The sequence below is a fragment of the Ahaetulla prasina genome, chromosome 4 (assembly GCF_028640845.1).
Source record: "Ahaetulla prasina isolate Xishuangbanna chromosome 4, ASM2864084v1, whole genome shotgun sequence".
NCBI classification, from domain to species: domain Eukaryota; kingdom Metazoa; phylum Chordata; class Lepidosauria; order Squamata; family Colubridae; genus Ahaetulla; species Ahaetulla prasina.
In genome coordinates this window covers 145,268,844-145,293,380 of record NC_080542.1, presented here as the reverse complement: position 1 = coordinate 145,293,380, position 24,537 = coordinate 145,268,844, and the positions used below count along the sequence as shown (strand labels likewise).

At 43.0% G+C, this 24,537-nt stretch overlaps 2 protein-coding genes across 2 annotated transcripts in view; both read right to left on the bottom strand.

Annotated features, from left to right (window-relative positions):
- AQP1 (aquaporin 1 (Colton blood group)) overlaps window positions 1-14,326 on the bottom strand; it is a 50,830-nt gene extending 36,504 nt beyond the window's left edge. The window contains exon 1 of the mRNA XM_058180228.1: window positions 13,886-14,326. Within this exon, the coding sequence (XP_058036211.1) occupies window positions 13,886-14,275 (390 nt within the window). The 5' untranslated portion in view covers window positions 14,276-14,326. The remainder of the gene's footprint in view (window positions 1-13,885) is intronic.
- The window catches only part of MINDY4 (MINDY lysine 48 deubiquitinase 4), a 169,753-nt gene continuing 159,531 nt past the window's right edge, over window positions 14,316-24,537 (bottom strand). Inside the window, exon 18 of the mRNA XM_058180226.1 lies at window positions 14,316-14,411. Coding sequence (XP_058036209.1) covers window positions 14,405-14,411 — 7 coding nt within the window. The 3' untranslated portion in view covers window positions 14,316-14,404. The remainder of the gene's footprint in view (window positions 14,412-24,537) is intronic.

The window sequence follows — 24,537 nt, the reverse complement described above, 5'->3', positions numbered from 1 at the left end:
TTTCTTTGTAGCAACCCCTGAGATACTGGAACACTGCTGTCATGTCTCCCCTAGTCCTTCTTTTCATTAAACTAGACATACCATATTTATAGCAAATTTATGCACCATTCAAAGGAGAAAATGAAAAAGCTAATCAGGAAGCAAAAGATCAAGAGTCTACATGACAGATAAGTAGAGATTAACATCAGACAAACAAATCAGGGGACAACAATATCCTAATCAAGGAACTACTAAATAGAAAAGCACACCTCACCAACAGAGGAAGGACTAACTATTATACAGGTAGTACAACCATTTGTTTAATGACCATCAAAGTTACTATTGCACTGAAAAAAAGTGATTTACATATGACCATTTTTTCTACTTACGACGCTTGAAGCATCCCAGTGGTCACATGATCTAAATTCAGACCCCTGGGCACCTAGCAAATATTTATGACAGTAACCATGTCCTGGGGTCATGTGATCCCTTTTTGCAACCTTCTGACAAAAAAAGTCAATGGGGAAGCCTGATTCACTTAACAATTGCATGGATTCACTTAACAACTGGGGCAAGAAAGTTCATAAAATGGGGCAAAATTCACTTAGCAGCTGTCTTGCTTAGAAATGGAAATTTGGGGCTCAAATTTCAGTTGTAAGTCAAGGAGTGACTCAAGGATTACCTACATCAAAAACATCATCAAAAAAGGACAACAAAGAATGTTCTTTCTGCGCCAACTCAGGAAGCTCAAACTGCCCAGGGAGCTGCTGATTCAGTTCTACAGAGGAATTATTGAGTCTGTCATTTGCACCTCCATAACTGTCTGGTTCGGTTCTGCAACCCAACAAGAAAGACACAGACTTCAGAGGATAATTAGAACTGCAGAAAAAATAATGGCTACCAACCTGCCTTCCATTGAGGACCTGTATACTGCATGAATCAAGAAGAGGGCCGTGAAAATATTCACAGATCCCTCACATCCTGGACATAAACTGTTTCAACTCCTACCCTCAAAATGACACTATAGAGCACTGCTCACCAGAACAACTAGACACAAGAACAGTTTTTTCCCGAAGGCCATCACTCTGCTAAAGAATTAATTCCCCCAACACTGTCAAACTACTTACTAAATCTGCACTGCTATTAATCTTCTCATCGTTCCCATCACCAATCTCTTTCCACTGATGACTGTATGACTGTAACTTTGTTGCTGGCAATCCTTATGATTTATATTGATATATTGACCATCATTTGTGTTGTAAATGTTGTACCTTGATGAAGGTATCTTTTCTTTTATGTACGCTGAGAGCATATGCACCAAGACAAATTCCTTGTGTGTCCAATCACACTTGGCCAATAAAAATTCTATTCTATTCTATTCTATATATAAGCAAGAAGCAAGCCCTAACTCACAAGCCCTGATCGACGTTATTTAATTGTCATTAAAAAAAAATCCAAGCTCAGAGGGCACCAAGGATTCCACGGGAGTGAAGACCACCAAGCGATCTCTCAGAAATTGAAAAACAGTCCAGAAAAAGACAGGGGCAAACTGTCTCCACAGTTTGTTGTGTGGAACGCAACCCAGATGGGTGTCCATCACCAGAAGCTTCATCATCTTTAGAAGTGTGCTTCTCAACCTTGGCAACTTTAAAATGTGTGGATTTCAACTCCCAGAATTCTAGGGAATTGCATGCTGGCTGGGAAATTCTAGGACCTGAAATCCAGGCGAGCTATCTGGAGAATTCTGAATTATAATGTTTTACCTTGCCAGGAAACACAGAGGACAAAAAAAAACACCCCAACAGATCTGGTTTTTTTCCTTCCTTGGCAGCATTTCTTTAACCTTTACCTCTATGCAAACTCTCTGTCTCTCTCCCTTAGTTGCCATAGGAAAAAGTTAACAAAAGTTTCCATGCCACAAAATTTAGCCACAAGCTTGGAAACTGTTCCCTTGAGAACACAAAGGATTTCTACACAAATGAAACGACACCGAAACACCCTATTGGGACCTTCTTGTCCTGCATGTAGAAAACTGTTCCGCTACTGCCAGCAATATAACAGAGAGTTGGAAGGGACCTTGGAGGTCTTCTAGTCCAACCCCCTGCTCAGGCAGGAAACCTTATACCATTTCAGACAAATGGTTGTCCAATCTCTTCTTAAAAACTTCCAGTGTTGGAGCACTCACAACTTCTGGAGGCAAGTCGTTCCACTGGTTAATTGTTCTCACTGCCAGGAAATTTCTCCTTAGTTCTAAGCTGCTTCTCTCCTTGATTAGTTTTTAAATAAAATTAGTTTATTAAAGCAGCCATAATTTACCCTAGAGGGGGAACCTAGAACTGAGGTGGCACAGTGGTTAGAGTGCAGTACTGCAGGCTACTTCGGCTGACTGCTAGCTGCAGTTCGGCTGTTCAAATCCCACCAGGCCCAAAGGTTGACTCAGCCTTCCATCCTTCCAAGGTGGGTAAAATGAGGATCGAGATTGTTGGGGGCGATATGATGACTCTATAAACTGCTTAGAGAGAGTTGTTAAAGCACTATAAAGCGGTATATAAGTCTAAGTGCTATTGCTATTGCTATTCACTGGGGTGTAAGAAGGACAGGAAATCCCAAACAAGCAGACTTGCAAGATTCTCCTATTATACAGCCACCTGCAGGTAGTCCTCAACTTATGACCAGTCGTTTAACGACCATTTGATGATACAATGAACCATGCTTACTTACAAACCGGTTCCAAAGTTCAGAAGTCTACTCTTGCCCCTGGGATCATATGACTTAAAAATATACAGTTTGTCCTCGACTTACAACCGTATTTGAGAGAAGAGCTGCCATTGTTAAACAAGGCAGTAATGAAAGGAAACATGTCCGAGTTTACGGCCTCTTTGCCTAGGCTAAGCAAATCACCGCGGCAATGAAAAAGAAGCATATGGTCATTAAGTGAATCCGGCTTCACCCTTTGGCTTGGCTGGTTGGAAACCAGTCGGGAACATTGCAAATGGCGATAGACTGACCCAGAGACACTGCAACTATCGCAAATACTTGGCAGTTGCCAAGGGTCTCAAGTCTGACTCCATGACCATGGGGATGCGCTGCCCCATTTTGGGCCTAGTAAGCCTTCCTGCAGCCTCCTGGGAGCAAAAATGTGGCATCTGGGGAGGGGCCAGCTAGCAATTTAACAACCGGTTTGCCCAAACCAGTCCGAACCGGCTGAATCCTACCACTGGCAAGGACCAGTCGTAAGTAACAAGTTTCAGCACTGTCATAACTTTCAGGAGTGACTGAGGAATGGTTGTAAGTAGCCTCCCACCGACCCGTGCGCTCTCACAGAGAGGGCCTCCTCCGGATACCGTCAGCCAAACAATGTCGGCTGGCGACCTCCAGGGGGAGGGCCTTCTCTGTGGGGGCTCCTGCCCTCTGGAACGAGCTGCCTCCGGGGCTTCGTCAACACCCCGACCTCCGGACCTTCCGCCGTGAGCTGAAGACGTTGTTGTTTCGACGTGCAGGACTAGCTTAAACGTAGTTTTAAATTGGGGTTTTATATTGGGCTTTTTAAATGGGCTTTTTAATCATATTTAAAATTTTTAGGCCATATATTGGATTAGTTTTTTATATTGTTTTTTAACCTGTATTATATGTATTGTGGTTTTTATTGGCTGTGAACCGCCCTGAGTTCTTCAGGAGAAGGACGGTATACATATGTAATAAATAAATAAATAAATAAATAAAATAAAAGTAAGTCAAGGAGCGACTCTATTTAACAGATTAACAGAGTTGGAAGGTACCTTGCAAGGTCATCGAGTCCAACCCGCTGCCCAAGCAGGAAACCCTACATCTGCCTCTACCTAGGATCAAACTCACAACCTCCTGATTGTGAGGCAAGAACTCCACATCTAAGCCACCGGGTCTTGGCTATTATCCAGTATACTCCCATATGGGAGTTATTCTTCAAACAGATAGCTTTTCAAACACCAGTTTTGAGAAAAATCAAAAGTCAAACTTCTTGTTACTTTTATCTCTTCCTAATTGCCACTGATATAATACTCAACAAGGTTTTTGTTATTATCCATGCAACTGTCAGTTTGCGGCCCGAGATCCTTAAAACAAAGTCCTCCCTCCAGAAAGCTGTGCTGTAGACTTGTGTAAATCTCACGGGAGATCTCATGAAACCTCTTGAGATGTTGGTGGTCTCATACCGGACCTTTGTAAGGAATGATTCGTGGCTGGTTTCTTCTGCCATTTGACCCATCCTAGAAGAAGGCAAAACTGTATCCTAAGTGGTCAAGAGATTTCCCCCCCCCACCCCATCCTCAACACACACACAAATCCCTCTGATAATTCATCTGGATCCTGAGACATTTGACCAAGGTACAGATTTTACCAACAAAGAAGTTCATTGAAACAGGACCGACTCCAAGAGCAGCAGTGGAGGAGGAGGAGGAGGAGGAGGAGGAGGAGGAGGAGGAGGAGGAGGAAGAGGATAGAGAAAGGAAATTCAGGTTATTGCTGCAAATTTCAGGCTTTGAAACCTGGAGGCAAACCAGGGGTGGAATGCTCCTGGTTCGGACCAGCTTGCCCGATCCAGTAGCGATGGCAGCAGATGGTTCGGAGAACCGGTAGAAAAAATTCCTGCCCCCCCATGCCCAGCTGAGCCGCGCAATCATCAGAGGTATTTTTTTTTAAACTTTTAAAAGCATTTTTTCTTCAGCCGAAAAAATGCTTTTAAATTTTTTTTAAAAAAGTCTCTGATGATCGCGCGGCTCAGTTGGGATCATCAGAACCTTTTAAAAGCATTTTTTATACAACCTCTTCAGCCGAAGAGGTTGTAAAAAATGATTTTAAAAGGTTCTGGCGATCAGGCAACTCAGCTGGGATTGTCAGAACCCTTTAAAAGCTTTTAAAAGGCTCCTCTGGTGATCCCAGCTGAGTTGCCGGATTATCAGAGGCTTTTAAAAGCATTTTTTCTGCCGAAGAGGTTGTAGAAAAAATGCTTTTAAAAGTAAAAAAAAAGTTGGCCACGCCCACCCAGTCACATTACCCCTCACCAAGCCACGCCCACAGAACCTGTAATAAATTTTACATTTCACCCCTGAGGCAAACTGTTAGTGACCTGGAAACATAGGTTTTGAAACCTTTAAAAAAGTTTAGTTGACGCCTTTGTAGAGGAATTTTTTTTCTTTCCTTTTTGCAAATCTCTCTCTCCCCCCCTCTCCCTCTCCCCTCTCTCTCCAAAATAAAAGCCTGACATGAGGGGAACTGAGTAGCTAAACTGAGAATAAAGCAAAATAAATACGTAAAAATGTGAAAAATTAAAACCTAGTGGCTCCCAGATTTTCTGCATGGCTGACCTGGGCTTTTTCTTCAATTTCTACCAATTTCGACCCCCAACCCCACCATGCTGCATCAAGAGAAATTACAACAAGAAATTGGAAAGGCAAAAAAGCCCATTCTTCTCATATAAATGTTTAACATAACATAACAACAGAGTTGGAAGGGACCTTGGAGATCTTCTAGTCCAACCCCCTGCCCAGGCAGGAAACCCTACACCATCTCAGTCAGATGGTTATCCAACATTTTCTTAAAAATTTCCAGTGTTGGAGCATTCACAACTTCTGCAGGCAAGTCGTTCCACTTATTAATTGTTCTAACTGTCAGGAAATTTCTCCTTAGTTCTAAGTTGCTTCTTTCCTTGATCAGTTTCCACCCATTGCTTGGTGCTTTGGAGAATAGCTTGACTCCCTCTTCTTTGTGGCAACCCCTGAAATATTGGAACACAGCTATCATGTCTCCCCTGGTCCTTCTTTTTATTAAACTAGACATACCCAGTTCCTGCAATTGATATTTTCCTTTTTTTTTTTCAATAGAACAACGATCTACAAACTTGGCAACTTTAAGACTTATGGACTTCAACTCCCAGAATTCCTCAGCGATTGAAGGTGAACTTGGTGTGGGAGAAATAACATTTTGTGTATTATCTTTGGTATTATTTTTCCATCTTTCAGCACTGTTTCATTGCATGCTCAAAATTTAGGGCTGCTGAAGACAAGATACCTGCTGAATAATGATCAAAGGAGATGAAAACTGGAGTTCCCCATGCATTCTTCCACCAGTTATATTTTCCCTGAGGCAAAAACAGGCAGGAAATGAAACTTTCCTGAATAAGAAAAACAATTCAAATATCTAGCTGAACCTGCAAACCAGCCTGCAAAACTTTGTCTAGCCAGAGAGGGCGCCCATGGGTTAAGAGTCTTTCCTGCCCCCCTAGTGGCCACTGGTAGGTTTGCTGTCCAAATGTGGAGCTTTGCAACAATTTTTCCAACGTTTGTCATCACGTTTGCTAACCAAGCGTCACATTTTTAAAACATTTTGTTCCTAGAATAAGGAGGTTGCTTGCCTAATAAAGTCAGCAAATGATTGTTTATAGTATTCTCTTCTGTTTCTGTTCTCTGTTAGGAAGAAAAATGGATCCAAAAAGCAGACGAATTGGCCTGAGGTGGCAAACAGTCAATGAAACTTCTGTTCCCTCTCTTTCTGACTCGCTCGCTGCATCTATTCATCAGCACTTCAGTCCTGCAAGTGCCAAGCAGCCTCTTCAAAAAGATGATTTAAGTGCATACAACAATTGAACATTAAAAGATAGGCACAAAGCAGCAGAAAGATAAAAGCCCAGTGTGTTCTGACTAGGATTGGCAGGAAGGATTTCTGCATCCGAAAAAATAAAAACAACCAAAAAAAAAAAATCAGGGTTTTTCAGCTGAGCTAGGGTAACTGAAACTTCCCTTCCCCTTTTTTTCCTCCCCTTTTCCTTTTCTTTTCTCCCCTTCCTTTCTCTCCTTTCTTTTTTCATTTCCCTCTATTTATCCTCTCTCTCTTTCTTCTTTCTTTCTTTTTCTCTCTTCCTTCTATCCTTCCTTCCTTGCCTTCCTTCCTTTCTCTATCTCTTCTCTCCCTCCCTCCTTCTTTGCATCCCTTCCTCTCTCCTACCCTCCCTCCCTCCCTCCCTTCTTTCCTTTTCTCTTTGGCTTCCCCATTGTTTTTTTCCTTCCTGCAGCCACAGATGGCAATATATCTAATGGGCCAAGAATGGAGGTGGAGAAACTGTAGCATTTCGCCCCCAGAACAGAAGCCCGGGTTTGCTATTGCAATTTAAAGATAATCAAATAAAAGCCAGATATCTAGTTACTAAGAAAAGGGGGATTTGGGCTCCAATAGTGCAACATGAAAAAGAAAAATGGTGATTCTATCTCTCTCTCTCTTTTTTTTTCATGGAGCAATTTCCAGGTAGGGGGAAAGTTTTAAAATTATATTTTATTTTTGAGACAGGGGATTACCCAAACAGATCATGTTAATAGTCTCTTGCCCCTGAACAAGAGAGATATCATTCCTCATTTCTATGCCAACTACTTTTCCTCTAACAGTAGTTAGTCTAAGCAGCTTTCTAGTCCTCATTGTGCCTCTGTGTCGTTTCCTATAATTTAAGGAAGAAAGCTTCTTCCCCAAGAGGATTTCCTCCCATGATTTCCAACATTCTCTGATCCCACATTTGTAATGCTGCCATAGTGAAGAGGATGGACATCAGGAATGAAGAATCAATGTTTAAAAATCCGTGTTTGGCTGGTGTTCTAGGTAGAGACCGGCTGGTTGGATGGACCCTGAAGGAATCTTCCACTATGTGAAATGCTTTTGCTGTAACTCAGTAACTGACCCTGGTGTGTTTTGTCTTCCTTCCTTCCTTCCTTCCTTCCTTCCTTCCTTCCTTCCCTCCCTCCCTCCCTCCCTCCCTCCTCCCTTCTTCCATCCATTCATCTATCTTTCAGTCCTACTATCTATCCACCCATCCCATCCATCTTTCCATCCATCTTTCCATCCATCCATTCATTCATCCACCCTTTCTTTCCTTTCTTCCATCCGCCGTCCTTCCATCCATTATCCATCCATCCATCCATCCATCCATTCTACTATCTATCCACCCATCCCATCCAGTGGTGGGATTCAAGTAATTTAACAACCGGATCTCTGCCCTAATGATTTCTTCCAACAACCAGTTCACCCAACTGCTCAGAAATTTAACAACCGGTTCTCCCGAAGTGGTGCGAACTGGCTGAATCCCACCACTGATCCCATCTATCTTTCCATCCATCCATCCATCCATCCTTTCTTTCCTTTCTTCCATCTTTCCATCCATCTTTCCATCCTCCATCTTTCCATCCATCCACCCTTTCCTTTCCTTTCCTTTCTTCCATCCGCCGTCCTTCCATCCATTATCCATCCATCCATCCATCCACCCAACTTTCCTTCCTGCTATCTATCCACCCATCCCATCTATCTTTCCATCCATCCATCCATCCTTTCTTTCCTTTCTTCCATCCGCCGTCCTTCCATCCATTATCCATCCATCCATCCATCCACCCAACTTTCCATCCTGCTATCTGTCCACCCATCCCATCCATCTTTCCATCCATCCATCCATCCATCCATCCATCCTTTCTTTCCTTTCTTCCATCCACTGTCCTTCCATCCATTATCCATTCATCCATCCACCCAACTTTCCATCCTGCTATCTATCCACCCATCCCATCCATCTTTCCATCCATCCATCCATCCATCCATCCTTTCTTTCCTTTCTTCCATCCACTGTCCTTCCATCCATTATCCATTCATCCATCCACCCAACTTTCCATCCTGCTATCTATCCACCCATCCCATCTATCTTTCCATCGATCCATCCATCCATCCTTTCTTTCCTTTCTTCCATCCGCCGTCCTTCCATCCATTATCCATCCATCCATCCACCAAACTTTTCATCCTGCTATCTATCCACCCATTCCATCTATCTTTCCATCCATCCATCCATCCATCCTTTCTTTCCTTTCTTCCATCCGCCGTCCTTCCATCCATTATCCATCCATCCATCCACCCAACTTTCCATCCTGCTATCTATCCACCCATCCCATCCATCTTTCCATCCATCCATCCATCCATTCATTCATCCACCCTTTCTTTCCTTTCTTCCATCCGCCGTCCTTCCATCCATTATCCATCCATCCATCCATCCATTCTACTATCTATCCACCCATCCCATCCAGTGGTGGGATTCAAGTAATTTAACAACCGGATCTCTGCCCTAATGATTTCTTCCAACAACCAGTTCACCAAACTGCTCAGAAATTTAACAACCGGTTCTCCCGAAGTGGTGCGAACTGGCTGAATCCCACCACTGATCCCATCTATCTTTCCATCCATCCATCCATCCATCCTTTCTTTCCTTTCTTCCATCTTTCCATCCATCTTTCCATCCTCCCTCTTTCCCTCCCTCCACCCTTTCCTTTCTTCCATCCATCCTTTCATCCATCTCTTCCTTCCATCCATTATCCATCCATCCATCCATCCACCCAACTTTCCTTCCTGCTATCTATCCACCCATCCCATCTATCTTTCCATCCATCCATCCATCCTTTCTTTCCTTTCTTCCATCCGCCGTCCTTCCATCCATTATCCATCCATCCATCCATCCACCCAACTTTCCATCCTGCTATCTGTCCACCCATCCCATCCATCTTTCCATCCATCCATCCATCCATCCATCCATCCTTTCTTTCCTTTCTTCCATCCACTGTCCTTCCATCCATTATCCATTCATCCATCCACCCAACTTTCCATCCTGCTATCTCTCCACCCCTCCCATCTATCTTTCCATCCATCCATCCATCCATCCATCCTTTCCTTTCTTCCATCCGCCGTCCTTCCATCCATTATCCATTCATCCATCCACCCAACTTTCCATCCTGCTATCTATCCACCCATCCCATCTATCTTTCCATCGATCCATCCATCCATCCTTTCTTTCCTTTCTTCCATCCGCCGTCCTTCCATCCATTATCCATCCATCCATCCACCCAACTTTCCATCCTGCTATCTATCCACCCATCCCATCTATCTTTCCATCCATCCATCCATCCATCCTTTCTTTCCTTTCTTCCATCCGCCGTCCTTCCATCCATTATCCATCCATCCATCCACCCAACTTTCCATCCTGCTATCTGTCCACCCATCCCATCCATCTTTCCATCCATCCATCCATCCATCCATCCATCCATCCTTTCTTTCCTTTCTTCCATCCGCTGTCCTTCCATCCATTATCCATTCATCCATCCACCCAACTTTCCATCCTGCTATCTATCCACCCATCCCATCTATCTTTCCATCCATCCATCCTTTCTTTCCTTTCTTCCATCCGCTGTCCTTCCATCCATTACCCATCCATCCATTATCCATCTATCCACCCAACTTTCCGTCCTATTATCTATCCACCCATCCCATCCATCCATCCTTTCATCCATCTATCCTTTTCTTTCCTCCATCCATCCATCCACCCCTTCTTTCCTTCCTTTCTTCCATCCACCATCCTTCCATCTATTATCCATCCATCCATCCATCCATCCATCCATCCATCTATCTATCCATTCATCCATCTCTTCCTTCCATCCATCCATCCATCCACCCATCTTTTTTAAGCCATTAAAGAAGAAGAAGCATCTGTAACAAAAATTGGAAAAAATAATAAAAAAATTTAAAAAAAAATAAATAAAGAAGAAGAAGCAGATGAAAAACTCTTCACACATTAAGTTGGGAGATATAAAGAGAGATTATGTGAATTTCTTTTTGCAAGTAGGAAAAAAACCAAAAACAGGCTGCCCGCTACCAGTATTTTTAAATGAGGGAGAACTTTGTTTGGATATTTCATTTAGTAGCTAGAACAGTAAAGTGTACAATAGGCCAGAAATGACAGTTGTAGTTGATTGACAGGAGAGTGGTCTCCTGCGTGAGGCAATCTACGCTATGATTGGCTGCTGTAGGTATGAAGGGGGCGTTTCCCTTCTTTCCCGCCTTTTTTCTTCTGTGTGTGCTGTATGTTGCTAATTTTACCTCATGACGTTCCTGCGTACCTGACTATCTTACATTCTTCCTTTTCTGGATGACAAAAACTACTGAAAATTTGAACGTTAAACACATTTATATTTACATAAAAGACTACAAGTATATGTCTGTGTCTCTGACTTCATCTGGCAGCTGCTGGGCAGTTCCATGACAAACTTTCTACCTGGTGGCCCCTAATAACTGTCACTAAATATCCATGGGGGGATAAAAAAGCATTGGTGTATTTTGAGAGAATCTCCTTTATTTTAGCCACCGGAGAAGATTTTTGTTCCAGATATTTGAACACGGACAGGCAAACTGGACCTCATTGTGTAGGGAGTTTGCAAAGTACGGTCAAAAAGTGAAGCTGCAATGCGCATAAAAATAGTTTGAGACTTCGATTGGATCATCCGAGTCAGCATTTTGCCTTTTTTGACCTTATCCTGTGGACCTCTTGTCATGCTTCTGTGTGCAATATGTCGGGGCTCACCTCTCTCTCCCAATATTCGATCAGCCTGGTTTTAAAGGGAGGCAGATAAATAAGAAGCAACACATTGCTTGATTTTTTAAAAAAAACAATACAAAAAAGATGTCGGGGCTTTGGAAAAACTGCAAAGAAGAGCAACTAAGATGATTAAGGGCTTGGAGATGAAAACATATGAAGAACGGTTGCAGGAGTTGGGAATGGCTAGTCTAGAGAAAAGAAGAACTAGGGGGAACATGATAGTATTCCAGTATTTGGGGGGCTGCCACAAAAAAGAGGAGTTCAACTCATTTTCCAAAGCACCTGAAGGCAGGAGAAGAAACAACGGATGGAAACTAATCAAGGAGAGAAGAAACCTGGAATTGAGGAGAAACTTCCTAACAGTGAGCACAATTTAACCAGTGGAACTGCTTGCCACCAGAAGTTGTGGGTGCTTCATCACTTGGAGGTCATTAAGAAGAGACTGGACAGTCATTTGTCTGAAGTGGTCTCCTGCTTGAGCAGCGGGTTGGACTAGAAGACCTCCAAGGTCCCTTCCAGCTCTATTCTGATTGATTGATTGATTTAAACTTTGGAAAGTTTCAGATTGAAGCAAAGAGCAATTCTGAGCTGTTGTCAGATGGAGCTTCACATGTCATAAAGCAGGGGTCCCCAATTCCCAAGCTGTGGCCCACTACTGGGCCTTGAATTGTTTCAGAACCGGGCCATGGAAGTGGCAGGCAAGTGCATGCATGTGCATCCCCACTTGTGCGATGGGCACGTGTGCCTGCTGCTCATGCAAATGGAGCTGCATGGACGCGCTTGCTCGCTGTTCACGTGGAACCATCCCCTCTCCCCTTTTCCTCGTTGGGCCACAAAGCTGAAAAGGTTGGGGAACTCTGTCACAAAGAACCAAGCTCCCCTTTGGATTCTGTAAACTGGGCCAGGAAGTTGACCCACTGACTGCTACAACTGACAGCTGCACAGAGGCATGTGCCAAGGGCACATAGGCAGTGGTGGGATTCAGCCAGTTCACACCACTTCGGGACAACCGGTTGTTAACTTTCTGAGAGCAATTTGGTGAACTGGTTGTTGGAAGAAATCATTAGGGCAGAGAACCAGTTGTTAAATTATTTGAATCCCACCACTGGTCATAGGTTATGCCTGTGTGTGCAAAGGGCGTGCTTACATGTGCAAGGGTGGAAGATGGCCAAATGCTCACCCTTTTTGGTCTTTCCTCTTAAAGGAGAGTGCATCAAAGCATGAAAACTGAGAGGCTGCGCCCAGTGTCTCTTTTGTGCACTTCTTAAAGACAGACTGGTGTCTCTATTTGCCTTGGTAACCATGAATTTCTCCAAAGTGGTCTGCTAGAGAAGATAAGAGACCATCTATGAGCACAGGCTGCTAATTGAATATCTTCGAATCTCTCCCATGGAGTAATCTGCTGGAGAAGATAAGAGTCTCTCCATAGGTGGAGCCTGATGGTTGACCTGTTTCTGTATTTGAAGGAGACACTTGTATGTGTTTGAAGGGGCCACTCCCAGTTTTAATTTCTCTTGAGTCCTGTTGTTTTAAGAAAAACAGGGTAACTCACACACACAAGAGGAGGAGGGGGGAGCTGGAGGGGAGGGTGGGAGAGGGAGGAGAAGAAGGAAGAAGAGGAGGAAGAAAAGAAAGAGAGAAGGAGGAGGAAGATGAAGAAAGAAAAAAGGAGAAGGAAGAATTGGGACGGAGGGGGGAGGGAGGAAGGGAAGAGGAAGAGAAAAAAGGAAAAAAAGAAAAATGATGGAGGGCAGGGGAGAAGGATTCCACGTGTTAAATTTCTGCCTGTTTCCTCTCTGTTACCAGCTAAGCCACCAGACTTACCTCTCAATTTTCATGCTTTGATGCCCACCAGTTTTGTGCTAATAAATTCTGGGTTCTAGAACAGTGTCCTTCCAAACACTTCGAATTCCACCAGAGTCTTTGGCAAAGCATTTGGCTTCCTGGCTGAACAAGGAATGCAGGTTGCCAACGTCCTTTCCACAAAGAAACTTCTCCACTATCACCAGATGAACAACTCATCCCAACATGGGCAATTGGAAACCTGGAGCCCCAGTATTTAAAATTTGCCTTGTCAAGGGATAAATGTTCATCATTTGCAGCTTATCTCCCACCACATGACCAAATATGCCTTTATGTCCCCGTTAACAGCCCAATGCTCTGCCCTGTTCTTATCTCTAGCTACAACAGCTGTCCTTTGCTTCACACCCAGCTGTTAAAAAGCACCAGCTTTGGCTGGAGGCAAAATCTTATGAACAGCTCTTGGGAAAAAAGTTCCTGAAAACCCTTCAAAAGAAGAATCTGCTCTCTTGGTTTCCACGAAATTAATCTCTGACCGGCCGAAGAACATCACCAACATCCTCAATTCATTTGGAGCAGCGGGTGCCAATTCATGCTTCCATCACCCATGAGGACTAGAATCTTTAGAAACCAACACCACCACCCCCAGGACAGAAACAGCAGAGAAGAAGAGCTTCCCAGCCCACTTACCTGGTTGAGTCCCAACAAGTTGCCTTCCAGATTGGATGTGATGCCAGAAAGAATGGCAGTGCCCACCACGGCGCCCAAGCACTGCGCCACGATGTACATGACCGCTCGGAGAATGCTGATTTGGCAGCTGAGCAGAAGACCTAAGGTCACGGCTGGGTTCAAGTGGGCTCCGCTAATGTGACCCACGCTTTGGGCCATGGTGGCGATGGAGATGCCGAAAGCCAAGGAGACCTTCACGTTGTCTTGAATGGGCGTGATGGTCTTGTTGGCCACCAAGGGGAATTGGAAACCCAAGGCTGAGCCAATGCTGATGAAGATGAAGAGACTCATGGCCAAAAATTCGGCCACGACAGCCCTCCAGAATGCTTTCTTCTTTAATTCACTAGCCATGATGTTCTCCCTTCTCTGTCTTCTTCTTCTCTTTCTCCTTCTTCTTCTTCTTCTTTTTGCCTGTTCCTCCTTTCCTTTCTCCCCTTCTCTGGGTCCTCTTCTAGCGTCCTCAGCTGGCTTCCTGCTGCCTTAAAAACTGGGAAGTGAGAAAGACAGGAGAAGAGGAATTATTTATAGGGTTCTGGGTGGCCAGGAGGAGGGAAGGGTGTTGTACAATGAGAGGAAAGAACCTCAAGCTTACTGCTCACTGTTAAACTGATGCAAAGCACCATCCGTTGCTTGCCAATTTTTTCCCTCCCTCTTCCCTTCGCTTCTCCCACCCACAAAACTTTTACTCCTTCACTTCTCCCTGTGCAGACTCCGTTCTTTGTGGCGGCTGCACCGTTCTCCTTTTTTAAAATAATTCTTGATTAACCAGCCACCACCGTGGCTCATATTCAGGCTTTTTAACACCTTTTCTTCAGCTTGCACATATGCAAATACAGAAACCGGCCACAATTAAAGCCCTTTTTGACTTTCTTAACCAGAACTGCCCTAGTTGAGTTTTCTGGAAATGTTTGCAAGCGCTTACATTTCCCTTGCAAGGACCATAAAGAAGGAGGGGGTCCTGACCTTTAAATACATATATATATATTTAAAAAAGCAGAGGTGTAATAACCAAAGAGAGAGTGATTAGTCCTTCATTTTTGCAGCCATAAGGGAGATAGCAGCCTTCTCTGATTGTGCTTTTTAGGGGTTGTGAACTTGTGATCAATTTTTTCTCTCTCCGGATAAATAGTTGTTAGGAAGCTGGTCCCACAAAGGACAAGTTTGCACAGTCTGGGAAACAGGAAAACGCAGCAGAAAAAAATATATATGATTTTTTTTTCCAGTTAAATGCCAGCAAAATAAGTGAGAACTTTCACTCACTTGAAAAGCGGCTCCTATCAGCTTCAGATCCTGAGAGGCTGCCATAGAAACCCCAGCCTTGAAGCTCACTCCAGGAATTTGGCTCACTCCATTTAAACTTTTTAAGTTTTATCTCAGATTCCTTTAGTAGCTTGTCTCTGAACAGCTCTTTTCGAGCCCAAGTTGGTGACAGCAGATCTAGACTTGGAATATATTTTATTTGTATCTGACATTCCTTCTGGGTGAGTAGGCTCCAGGGAACTGAAATAGCTTTAACAGTCCTGCCTAAGCCGTGACCATATTCAGATTTAATGTAGACATTTGCAAGCTTTTATCAGAACAACCTGCTGAAGAAGAAACTGGTTTTTTCTTCACCCGTCCTATCTCTTCCCTTCAAATATTTGTACGTTTTCGTGAAACTCCACTCCTCGTCAAATTAACCTTCAGAGTTATCCATTTGGTACAGATCAAACTGAAACTGCTTGGATACCACGATGAAAAATTCAGGCAAGCAAGAATAAAAAGACTTACAGTAAGTTTTATATCGACAGTGAGAACAATGAAACAGTGGGACAGCTTGCCTCCAGAAGTTGTGGGTGCTCCAATACGGGAGGTTTTCAAGAAGGGATTGGACAGGGTATAGGGTTTCCTGCTTAAGCAGGCGGTTGGACTAGAAGACCTCCGAGGTCCCTTCCAACTCTTATTATTCTATTTTCTGTTATTTTTAAGTTATTCTGCACTGTAACAGCACTTGATATAAGGGCAGGAGGAGGAGCTAAGAAAACTTTTCTGCTGGAAGCAATTTCAACCCTGGAAGAAAAAAAAAAGAGCAAAACAAAAAAACTTAAAAGTAGTGTGTAGAGCTGTTTTCCATCACCAGGGACTATACAATTACAGGCCAGGTTTCTACATCAAAAGGGAAGGAAATTCTATAGATGGTACAGTAAGTGTCTATTTAGAAAAAATGTACAAGCTTCTCAATGTATTTATGGTCCAGGCCTCGTGAACCGATATAAAATGTTCCAAGTAATATTGTAGAATTTGATATGTCCTTATATCTATGAGCAATACAAAATTTATTTCTCTCCCACAGCAACGCTGCAAGGGAGGCCGTTCTGGAAGAGAGGAATGGGGTACAAGTCAGCTTGTGAAGTTTCATGAACCAGCAGGGACTAAGCAGTAAAATCCAGCAGGTTCTGACAGGTTCTGGAGAACCGGTAGCGGAAATTTTGAGTAGTTCAGAGAACCGGCAAATACCACTTCTGGCTGGTCACAGAGTGGGGTGGGAATGGAGATTTTGCAGTATCCCTTCCCTGCCACGCCCACCAAACCACACCCACAGAACCAGATTACTTAGATTACTTAGACTACCACAATTGAAAAGAAAAAATTTCATTGCTAATGTTGTGTCTGCGCCCCCTGAGCCGGGCCTCCTGCCAGAAAGTGACTTGGAAAGTGAGGGGGAATTACCTCAGGAGCACCGGCTTCCCTGGCTCAGCTCCAGGAGCCAGAGGCAGGCCAAGAGAAAGAGATAACAAGGCCTCCGTCCCCTGACTCTTCCCCCCCACCCAGGCCATGCCTTCAGACCCAGCTGATGGCATTCAGGTCTGGCTGGACCCTAGGTTTCATAGGCAGGAGAGGAGGGAACAACAGAAGCAGGGGTGGGGCAGGCCTAGGAGATGCTGAGTCATGGAGCCACACCCCACAGGATATAAAGGCAGCAAGAGCTGCTGTGCCTCTTCGTAGCAGGCAAATGAACTGCTTAACTAAGAGCTGAAGTACTGTTTGTTCCTGGGTGACTCATCGGCATTGAGGGAGATAACAGAGACGCTTGGCAGACACTCGCTATTTTGCTGCCAGAGCTGATAGTGCCGGCTAATTAAGCCATCGCTCGGACAGAGGCAAGGTGGGACAGAACAGCTAAGCAAGTTGGTTGTTAATTAAGATTTGCCTCATTTTATGACCTTTCTTACCACAGTTGCTAAGTGAAGTACTGCAGTTGTAAAGTTAGTAACATGGTTGTTAAGTGAATCTGGCTTCCCCAGTGACTTTGCTTGTCAGAAGGTGGCAAAAGGGGATCGTGTGACCCTGGGATGCTGAAATTGTCATAAAGAGAAGTCAGTTGCCAAGCATCTGAATTTTGATCACATGACCACGGGGATAATGCAAAATGGTGGTAAGTGTGAAAAATGGTCATAGTGATTTTTTTTCAGTGCCACTGTAACTTCGAACAGTCACCAAATGAATGGTTGTAAGTTGAGGACTACCTGTAACCAAACTAAATCTCTTATTGTTAGATATCTCTCCTACATTCTTTGCAGAGTTTCCCAAGCTCAATGCAATATACTTTTTTTTTTCCATTTCCTTTGCAGTAACAACAACCTTTTGAGATATTCTGAGCTGAAAGAGCGAGTCCAACCCAGGAAGCTTCTTATAGTGGAAGAGGATTGGAACCTGGATCTCCATTCTTTCTCCTCCTCCTCCCCCCCCTCCCCCTCCCATTGACAGGAGTCAACTACCAAGTCCCTGCAATCTTTTGGCAACATTTTAAAATTGATTTGCCATTGCCTTCTTCCTATGGCTGAAATAAGCTTAAGATCACCTAGCTGGCTCCATGCCTAAGGCAGGACTAGAACTCACAGTCTCCCTGTGATTCTAATGTACTCCAAAACTTAACATTCATCCATCAGCATGGCACTCATATCCAAAAAATGCAGAAAGTCCTTTTTGCTTTTTGTTGGACCTCCTTGTGGCACCAATGTTTTTTTTTATTCTTAACACACACACACACTTTAAGTCATCTCCTTGAGCAATGCTTTGCTTAAGTTGTGTGTATGATTTGTACTTTGAAGTCTGAAGCATGCCCAGCCCAGAATCTTCCTCAATTAGTAGTTCACAATTTTTCTGAATCTCTAAGGTAAAGGTTCCCCTCGCACATATGTGCTAATCGTTCACAACTCTAGGGGGCGGTGCTCATCTCCATTTCAGCGCTGTCCAAAAACATCTCTGTGGTCATGTGGCTGGCATGACTCAATGCCAAAGAATAGAATTAGAATAGAATTTTTTTTATTGGCCAAGTGTGATTGGACACACAAGGAATTTGTCTTGGTGCATATGCTCTCAGTGTACATAAAAGAAAAGATACGTTCATCAAGGTACAACATTTACAACACAATTGATGATCAATATATCAATATAAATCATAAGGATTGCCAGCAACAAGTTATAGTCATACAGTCATAAGTGGAAAGAGATTGGTGATGGGAACTATGAAACGATTAATAGTAGTGCAGATTCAGTAAATAGTCTGACAGTGTTGAGGGAATTATTTGTTTAGCAGAGTGATGGCCTTCGGGAAAAAACTGTTCTTGTGTCTAGTTGTTCTGGTGTGCAGTGCTCTATAGCGTCGTTTTGAGGGTAGGAGTTGAAACAGTTTATGTCCAGGATGCGAGGGATCTGCAAATATTTTCACGGCTCTCTTCTTGATTCGTGCAGTATACAGGTCCTCAATGGAAGGCAAGTTGGTAGCAATTATTTTTTCTGCAGTTCTAATTATCCTCTGAAGTCTGTGTTTTTCTTGTTGGGTTGCAGAACCGAACCAGACAGTTATAGAGGTGCAAATGACAGACTCAATAATTCCTCTGTAGAACTGGATCAGCAGCTCCTTGGGCAGTTTGAGCTTACTGAGTTGGCGCAGAAAGAACATTCTTTGTTGTCCTTTTTAATGATGTTTTTGATGTTAGCTGTCCATTTGAGATCTTGCGATATGATAGAACCCAGAAATTTGAAGGTTTCTACTGTTGATACTGTGTTGACAAGTATTGTGAGAGGTGGAAGTATGGAAGGGTTTTTCCTAAAGTCTACCACCATTTCTACGGTTTTGAGTGTGTTCAGTTCCAGATTGTTTTGGTTGCACCACAAGGCTAGTCGTTCGACCTCTCGTCTATATGCGGATTCGTCATTGTCTCGAATGAGACCAATCACTGTTGTGTCATCTGCGAACTTCAGTAGCTTAACAAATGGATCATTGGAGATGCAGTCATTGGTATACAGAGAGAAGAGAAGTGGGGAGAGCACACAGCCTTGGGGGGCCCCTGTGCTAATTGTACAGGTATTTGATGTGATCTTGCTTAGCTTCACCTGCTGCTTCCTGTTTGTTAGGAAGCTTGTGATCCACTTACAAGTCTGTTCCGGTACCTGTAGCTGGTTTAGCTTAGTTAGAAGAATGTCTGGAATGATGGTATTGAATGCTGAACTAAAGTTCAGGCACACAGAAGTCTGTTTCCTTCCCACCAAATATGGTCCCTATTTTGCTACTTGCATTTTTTACGTGCTTTCGAACTGCTAGGTCGGCAGAAGCTGGGACAAGTAACGGGAGCTCACCCCGTTACACGGCAGCACTAGGGATTTGAACCGCTGAACTGCCGATCTTTCGATCGACAAGGTCAGCGTCTTACCCACTAAGCCATCACGTCTCTATCTCTAGCACAATATTTAATACTAGATAGCAGCTATTCTGTCACACTTCAGAAAATTATTAATCATAAATACATGTTTTTAAACTTAGATATGGTCCAAAGGGTAGTTATACGTATTTGTTTAACATCTGCACTGTATCAAATATATAGATTATACAGGATATAAAAAATAACATAAGATAAAAAACTCACAATGCATTATAATCAATCCCAGGGCTACTGATATGTTGCAGAAAATGGTTTGAGAATCAATGTCCAATGACTGAACCAGACGGGTGTGTCTGATTTTGGCAAGACCTTGTGTTGGCAGATGTATTCTGGTGCTGTTTTTAAAAGACTTTAAAACTAGTCCCTTGAAAATAGAAGAGAAAATACTGAGAGCCAGTTTGCTGTAATGGTATGCAGAGGTGGGTTTCAGCAGGTTCTGACCAGTTCTGGAGAACCGGTAGTGAAAATTTTGAGTAGTTCAGAGAACTGGTAGTAAAAATCTGACTGGCCCCGCCCCCATCTATTCTCCGCCTCCCGAGTCCCAGCTGATCGGGAGGAAATGGAGATTTTGCAGTAACCTTCCCCTGCCACGCCCACCAAGCCACACCCACAGAACCGGTAGTAAAAAAATTTGAAACCCACCATTGATGGTATGGTATTGGCCTAGAAATCAATATACAGTGAGTTCTAGTCCTGCTTTAGGTACCAAAGCCAAAGGAATGGCTTTAGGTTAATCACCAGAAGACGGTGAGTTCTAGTCCCGCTTTAAGCATGAACACCAACTGGATGGCTTTGGGTCAATCATCAAGAGATGATGAATCCTAGTCTGGGCCACTTACCCCATGCCCAGGTGATGACCATTTTAAAGTTGCAGAGATTGACCACAATAGAATGACCACAGCAGAAACACATGTTCATTTCAAGTAAACATATTCTTTTAGTTTTGCAAGTTAAGTGAGTTTTATCCCATTTTGCAACCTCTCTTGCCACTGTTGTTAAGTGAATCATTGGAATTGTTAAGTTAGTCACACACTAGTTAAGTGAATCTAGCTTTCCCATTGACTTTGATTTCAGAAAGTAGCAAAAGATGACCACGGGACACGGCAACTGTCATAAATATGAGCCAATTGCCAAGAATCCAAATTTTGATCACATAACTTTGGGGAATACTGCAACAGATGTAGGTTTGAAAAACAGTCCCAAGTCACTTTTTCAGTGCCATTGTCACTAAATAAATGGTAGTAAATTGAGAACTACCCATATAGGAAGTCTGAACTTCTGCAACACATGAACCAAAGTCTTGATTCAAACTGAATTAAAAGCTTTATTTTCCACCTAATAAAGCAGAACCTGCAGACTCATGAGGATTAGCATTTAAGCACTTCTAATAACCAGGAATTTTTTTATTATCTGACTCTTGGCATCATTTCTTGAAACCAGTGTACGCAGGATGAAATATTCTGGGCAATATCTTCTGAATTATTATTATTATTATTATTGCCAATATAAGCTGTTAAAATCTTAGCATCAGTACCGAAGAAATATAAAATGGAGGATAACTCAGATCAGGATCCTACTGGCTCCAATATTACTGCAGTAGAAGCATTATACTACAAAACTCTAAAAAAGCATTTTAGAGTCATAAAATATCTGCAAATATTTACTAAAGAAAAACGGGAAAAAATGAGAACCAAAAAAAAATATTACAAAAGCATAATCATATCCGCTAGGACAGGTTTAGCCAACCTTAGCCATTTTAAGATATTTGGACTTCAACTCCCAGAATACCCCAACCAGCATTGCTAGCTGGGGTATTCTGGGAGCTGAAATCTACACATTTTAAAATCTTTAGACCTGGCAGAGACTTCATAATGTATCAAGAAGAGGATTTAAAGTAGCACTTAGAGAGAAGCAACCTGGAATCAAAGGGAAACTTCCTGACAGAACAATTAACCAGCGGAAAAATTTGCCTTTAGAAGTTGTGAGTGCTTCAACACTGGAGGTTTTTAAGAAGAGATTGGACAGCCATTTGTCAGAAATGGCATAGGGTTTCCTTCCTGAGCAGAGGGTTGGACTAGAAGACCTCTAAGGTCCCTTCCAATTCTGCTGTTCTGTTAGTCCTGTTATTTTTCATCCTTGAAAACAATTCCCTACCCAGCATGCTTTAAGGTGAATGAACTTCCATTTCCAGCTGGGGAATTCTGGGAGTCGATGCATCTTAAAGTTGCAGAGACTGAGAAATATTGCTGTAGATAAATGACACATAAAAAGTTGATAGAAGAAGAAATAGAGATCTAAATACCCTGGAACTTCGTCTTTCTCTCCATCCATCCATCTATCCAACCATCCCAATCATTCACTCGCTCATTCATTCATACATTCATTCATTCATTCATTATCCCTCCTTTATTACTTTATTATAAGTAACTTAAGGTGGCAAACATACATAACACGCCTTCATCCTATTTTTCCCCACAACAACAACCCTGTGAGGTGGGTTGAGCTGAGAGAGAGTGACAGGTCAAAAGTTACCCAGACGGCTATCATGCCTAAGGCAGAACTATAATTCACCGTCACCTGGTGATTGGCCCAAAGTCAGCCGGCTTTCATGCCTAAGGCGAGGCTAGAACTCACTGCCTCCCAGATTCTAACTGATGCCTTGACCAAACTGGCTCTCATTTTATTTTTTACTGCTTATTTTAACCCACACATTTTTTTTAAAGTTTGGACTTGCTTTGATATCACCAGGGAGATAGGCTTTAAAGTATACATCAAATCCCCAAAGCAATCCTTTTTTTGTTCCCCGGGCAGAATGTTTCAAGGAGCCGTAGGCAGTTACTCAGGAAACATCTGGTATAAATATTGGTTTTATTGCCAACGATGGCAACATTTTATTCCAAGACAGTGCCATGATTTCATATGTTAAACCACCCTGCCTAACGCTCTTTTTAGATAGTAATGTCAGTCACATCAAGACTTGGATGGAGCTTATAAATGATGCTAATAAAATAAATTAATTAATAGACCAACCAAGCCAGAGAAAAATTGGCTTGCCAATTAATAGATGGAACAGAACAGAACGGAACAGAAGAGAAGAGGAGAGGAGAAGCAAAGAGGAGAAGAGAAGAGAAGAGAAGAGAAGAGAAGAGAAGAGAAGAGAAGAGAAGAGAAGAGAAGAGAAGAGAATTCTTTACTGGCCAGGTGTGATTGGACACATAAGGAATTTGTCTCTGATGCAGAACCTCTCGGTATACATACCAGCTACAAACTGCTAAATCATAAATCATATGATTTATAAGATAAGCAGATTTCTCAGAGGTGCAACACTGAGAATCCTGTTAACAACTTCTCTTTTTAAAATACCTTTTTGCATATACAGAAATTGAGGGCTATAATTATCTTGATAAGTTTTTTTGGGTTTTTTTTGGTCCAAGATATTTTTTAAAGCCTTTTTTTTTTTGGTTTAGTTTATTGTTTTCAAGCGCAGACACAAAGCCTATTCAAATTTAATTCCTTTTGTTCAGGATGTTTGAAAAATAGATGTATATCCTGTGAGTTCCCATAATATCTGCTGATTGTAGAACAAAACAAAAATACAGCCAAGGCCATTGAATATACCCTACTTTTGAAAGGTTGAAACATCTGAGTAGAGTCCAAAGAGATGAGGTCAAAAAAGTCAATATGGCCTCCACATCCATGTCATTAAATCGCCACCCCATTTCTAAGTATAGTGTAAAAAAAATGAAATTTATATGATTTCCATCTCACTGTCTAAAGTGACTGTTTATGGTGGCCATTTTGACTTTTTCGACCTTCTTAAACACACTGCAGCAAACAATACTGATAATCCTTGACTTACAATAGTTTGTAACCATTCGAAGTTACAACAAAGGTGAAAAAAATGACGTATGACCGGTTTTCACACTTACAACCAGTGGTGGGATTCAAATAATTTAACAACCGGTTCTCTGCCCTAATGATTTCTTCCAACAACCAGTTCAGCAAACTGCTCAGAAAGTTAACAACCAGTTCTCCCGAAGTGGTGCGAACTGGCTGAATCCCACCATTGCTTACAACCATTGTGGCATCCCCAAGGTCACGTGATCAAAATTTGGATGCAAAATTAGGTTCATATTTATGACTATTGCAGTGTCCCTGTGTCATGTGATCATCTTTTGCGACCTTCTGACAAGCAAAGTCAGTGGGGAAACTCACGCAACAACTGTCTTGCTTTGCAACAGAAATTTTGGACTCCATTTGGGTTGTAGGTCGAGGACTACCTGTATGGTGCCACTAAAAAAAAATGAGTTACAGCCATTGCAGCATTCCCTTGGTCACATGATCAGAATTCAAGCGCTTAGCAACAGGCATACATTTTTTTAAGTTGCAGGATCCTGGGGTCACGTGATCCAAGGGTGGGCTGCTGGGGATTCGCAGGGGTTCAGGAGAACCTCTAGCTAAGGTTCTGTGCAGTTCAGAGAACCCCCAAATCCCATTCTTGGTTGACCACGCCTACCCCATCCCTCCCAGGAGTCCCCACGCGGCCTGTTTTGGATGCAAGTAAATGCACGGCGCACGCGGAGGCTCAGGGAGGGCGAAAAACAGGCCTAACGGAAGTTCAGGAAGGCCGGAAAAAACTGAGGAGGCCGTTTTCTTCCTCCTGGAGGCACAAGAAAAGCCTCTGGAGCCCAGGGAGGGCAAAAACGCCCCCCCACCGTGGTGATAGAGGCGGACTAGGCCACACCCACCATGGCCACGCCCCCCCAGCAACCACACAGAGAACCCCTTGCTAAAATTTTTGAAGCCCACCCCTGACGTGATCCCCATTTTAACTTCCCCAACTCACTTTTGTCTCGTTGTTTACAAAGTCAATGGCAGAAGCCAAATTCATTTAACGACTGCATGATT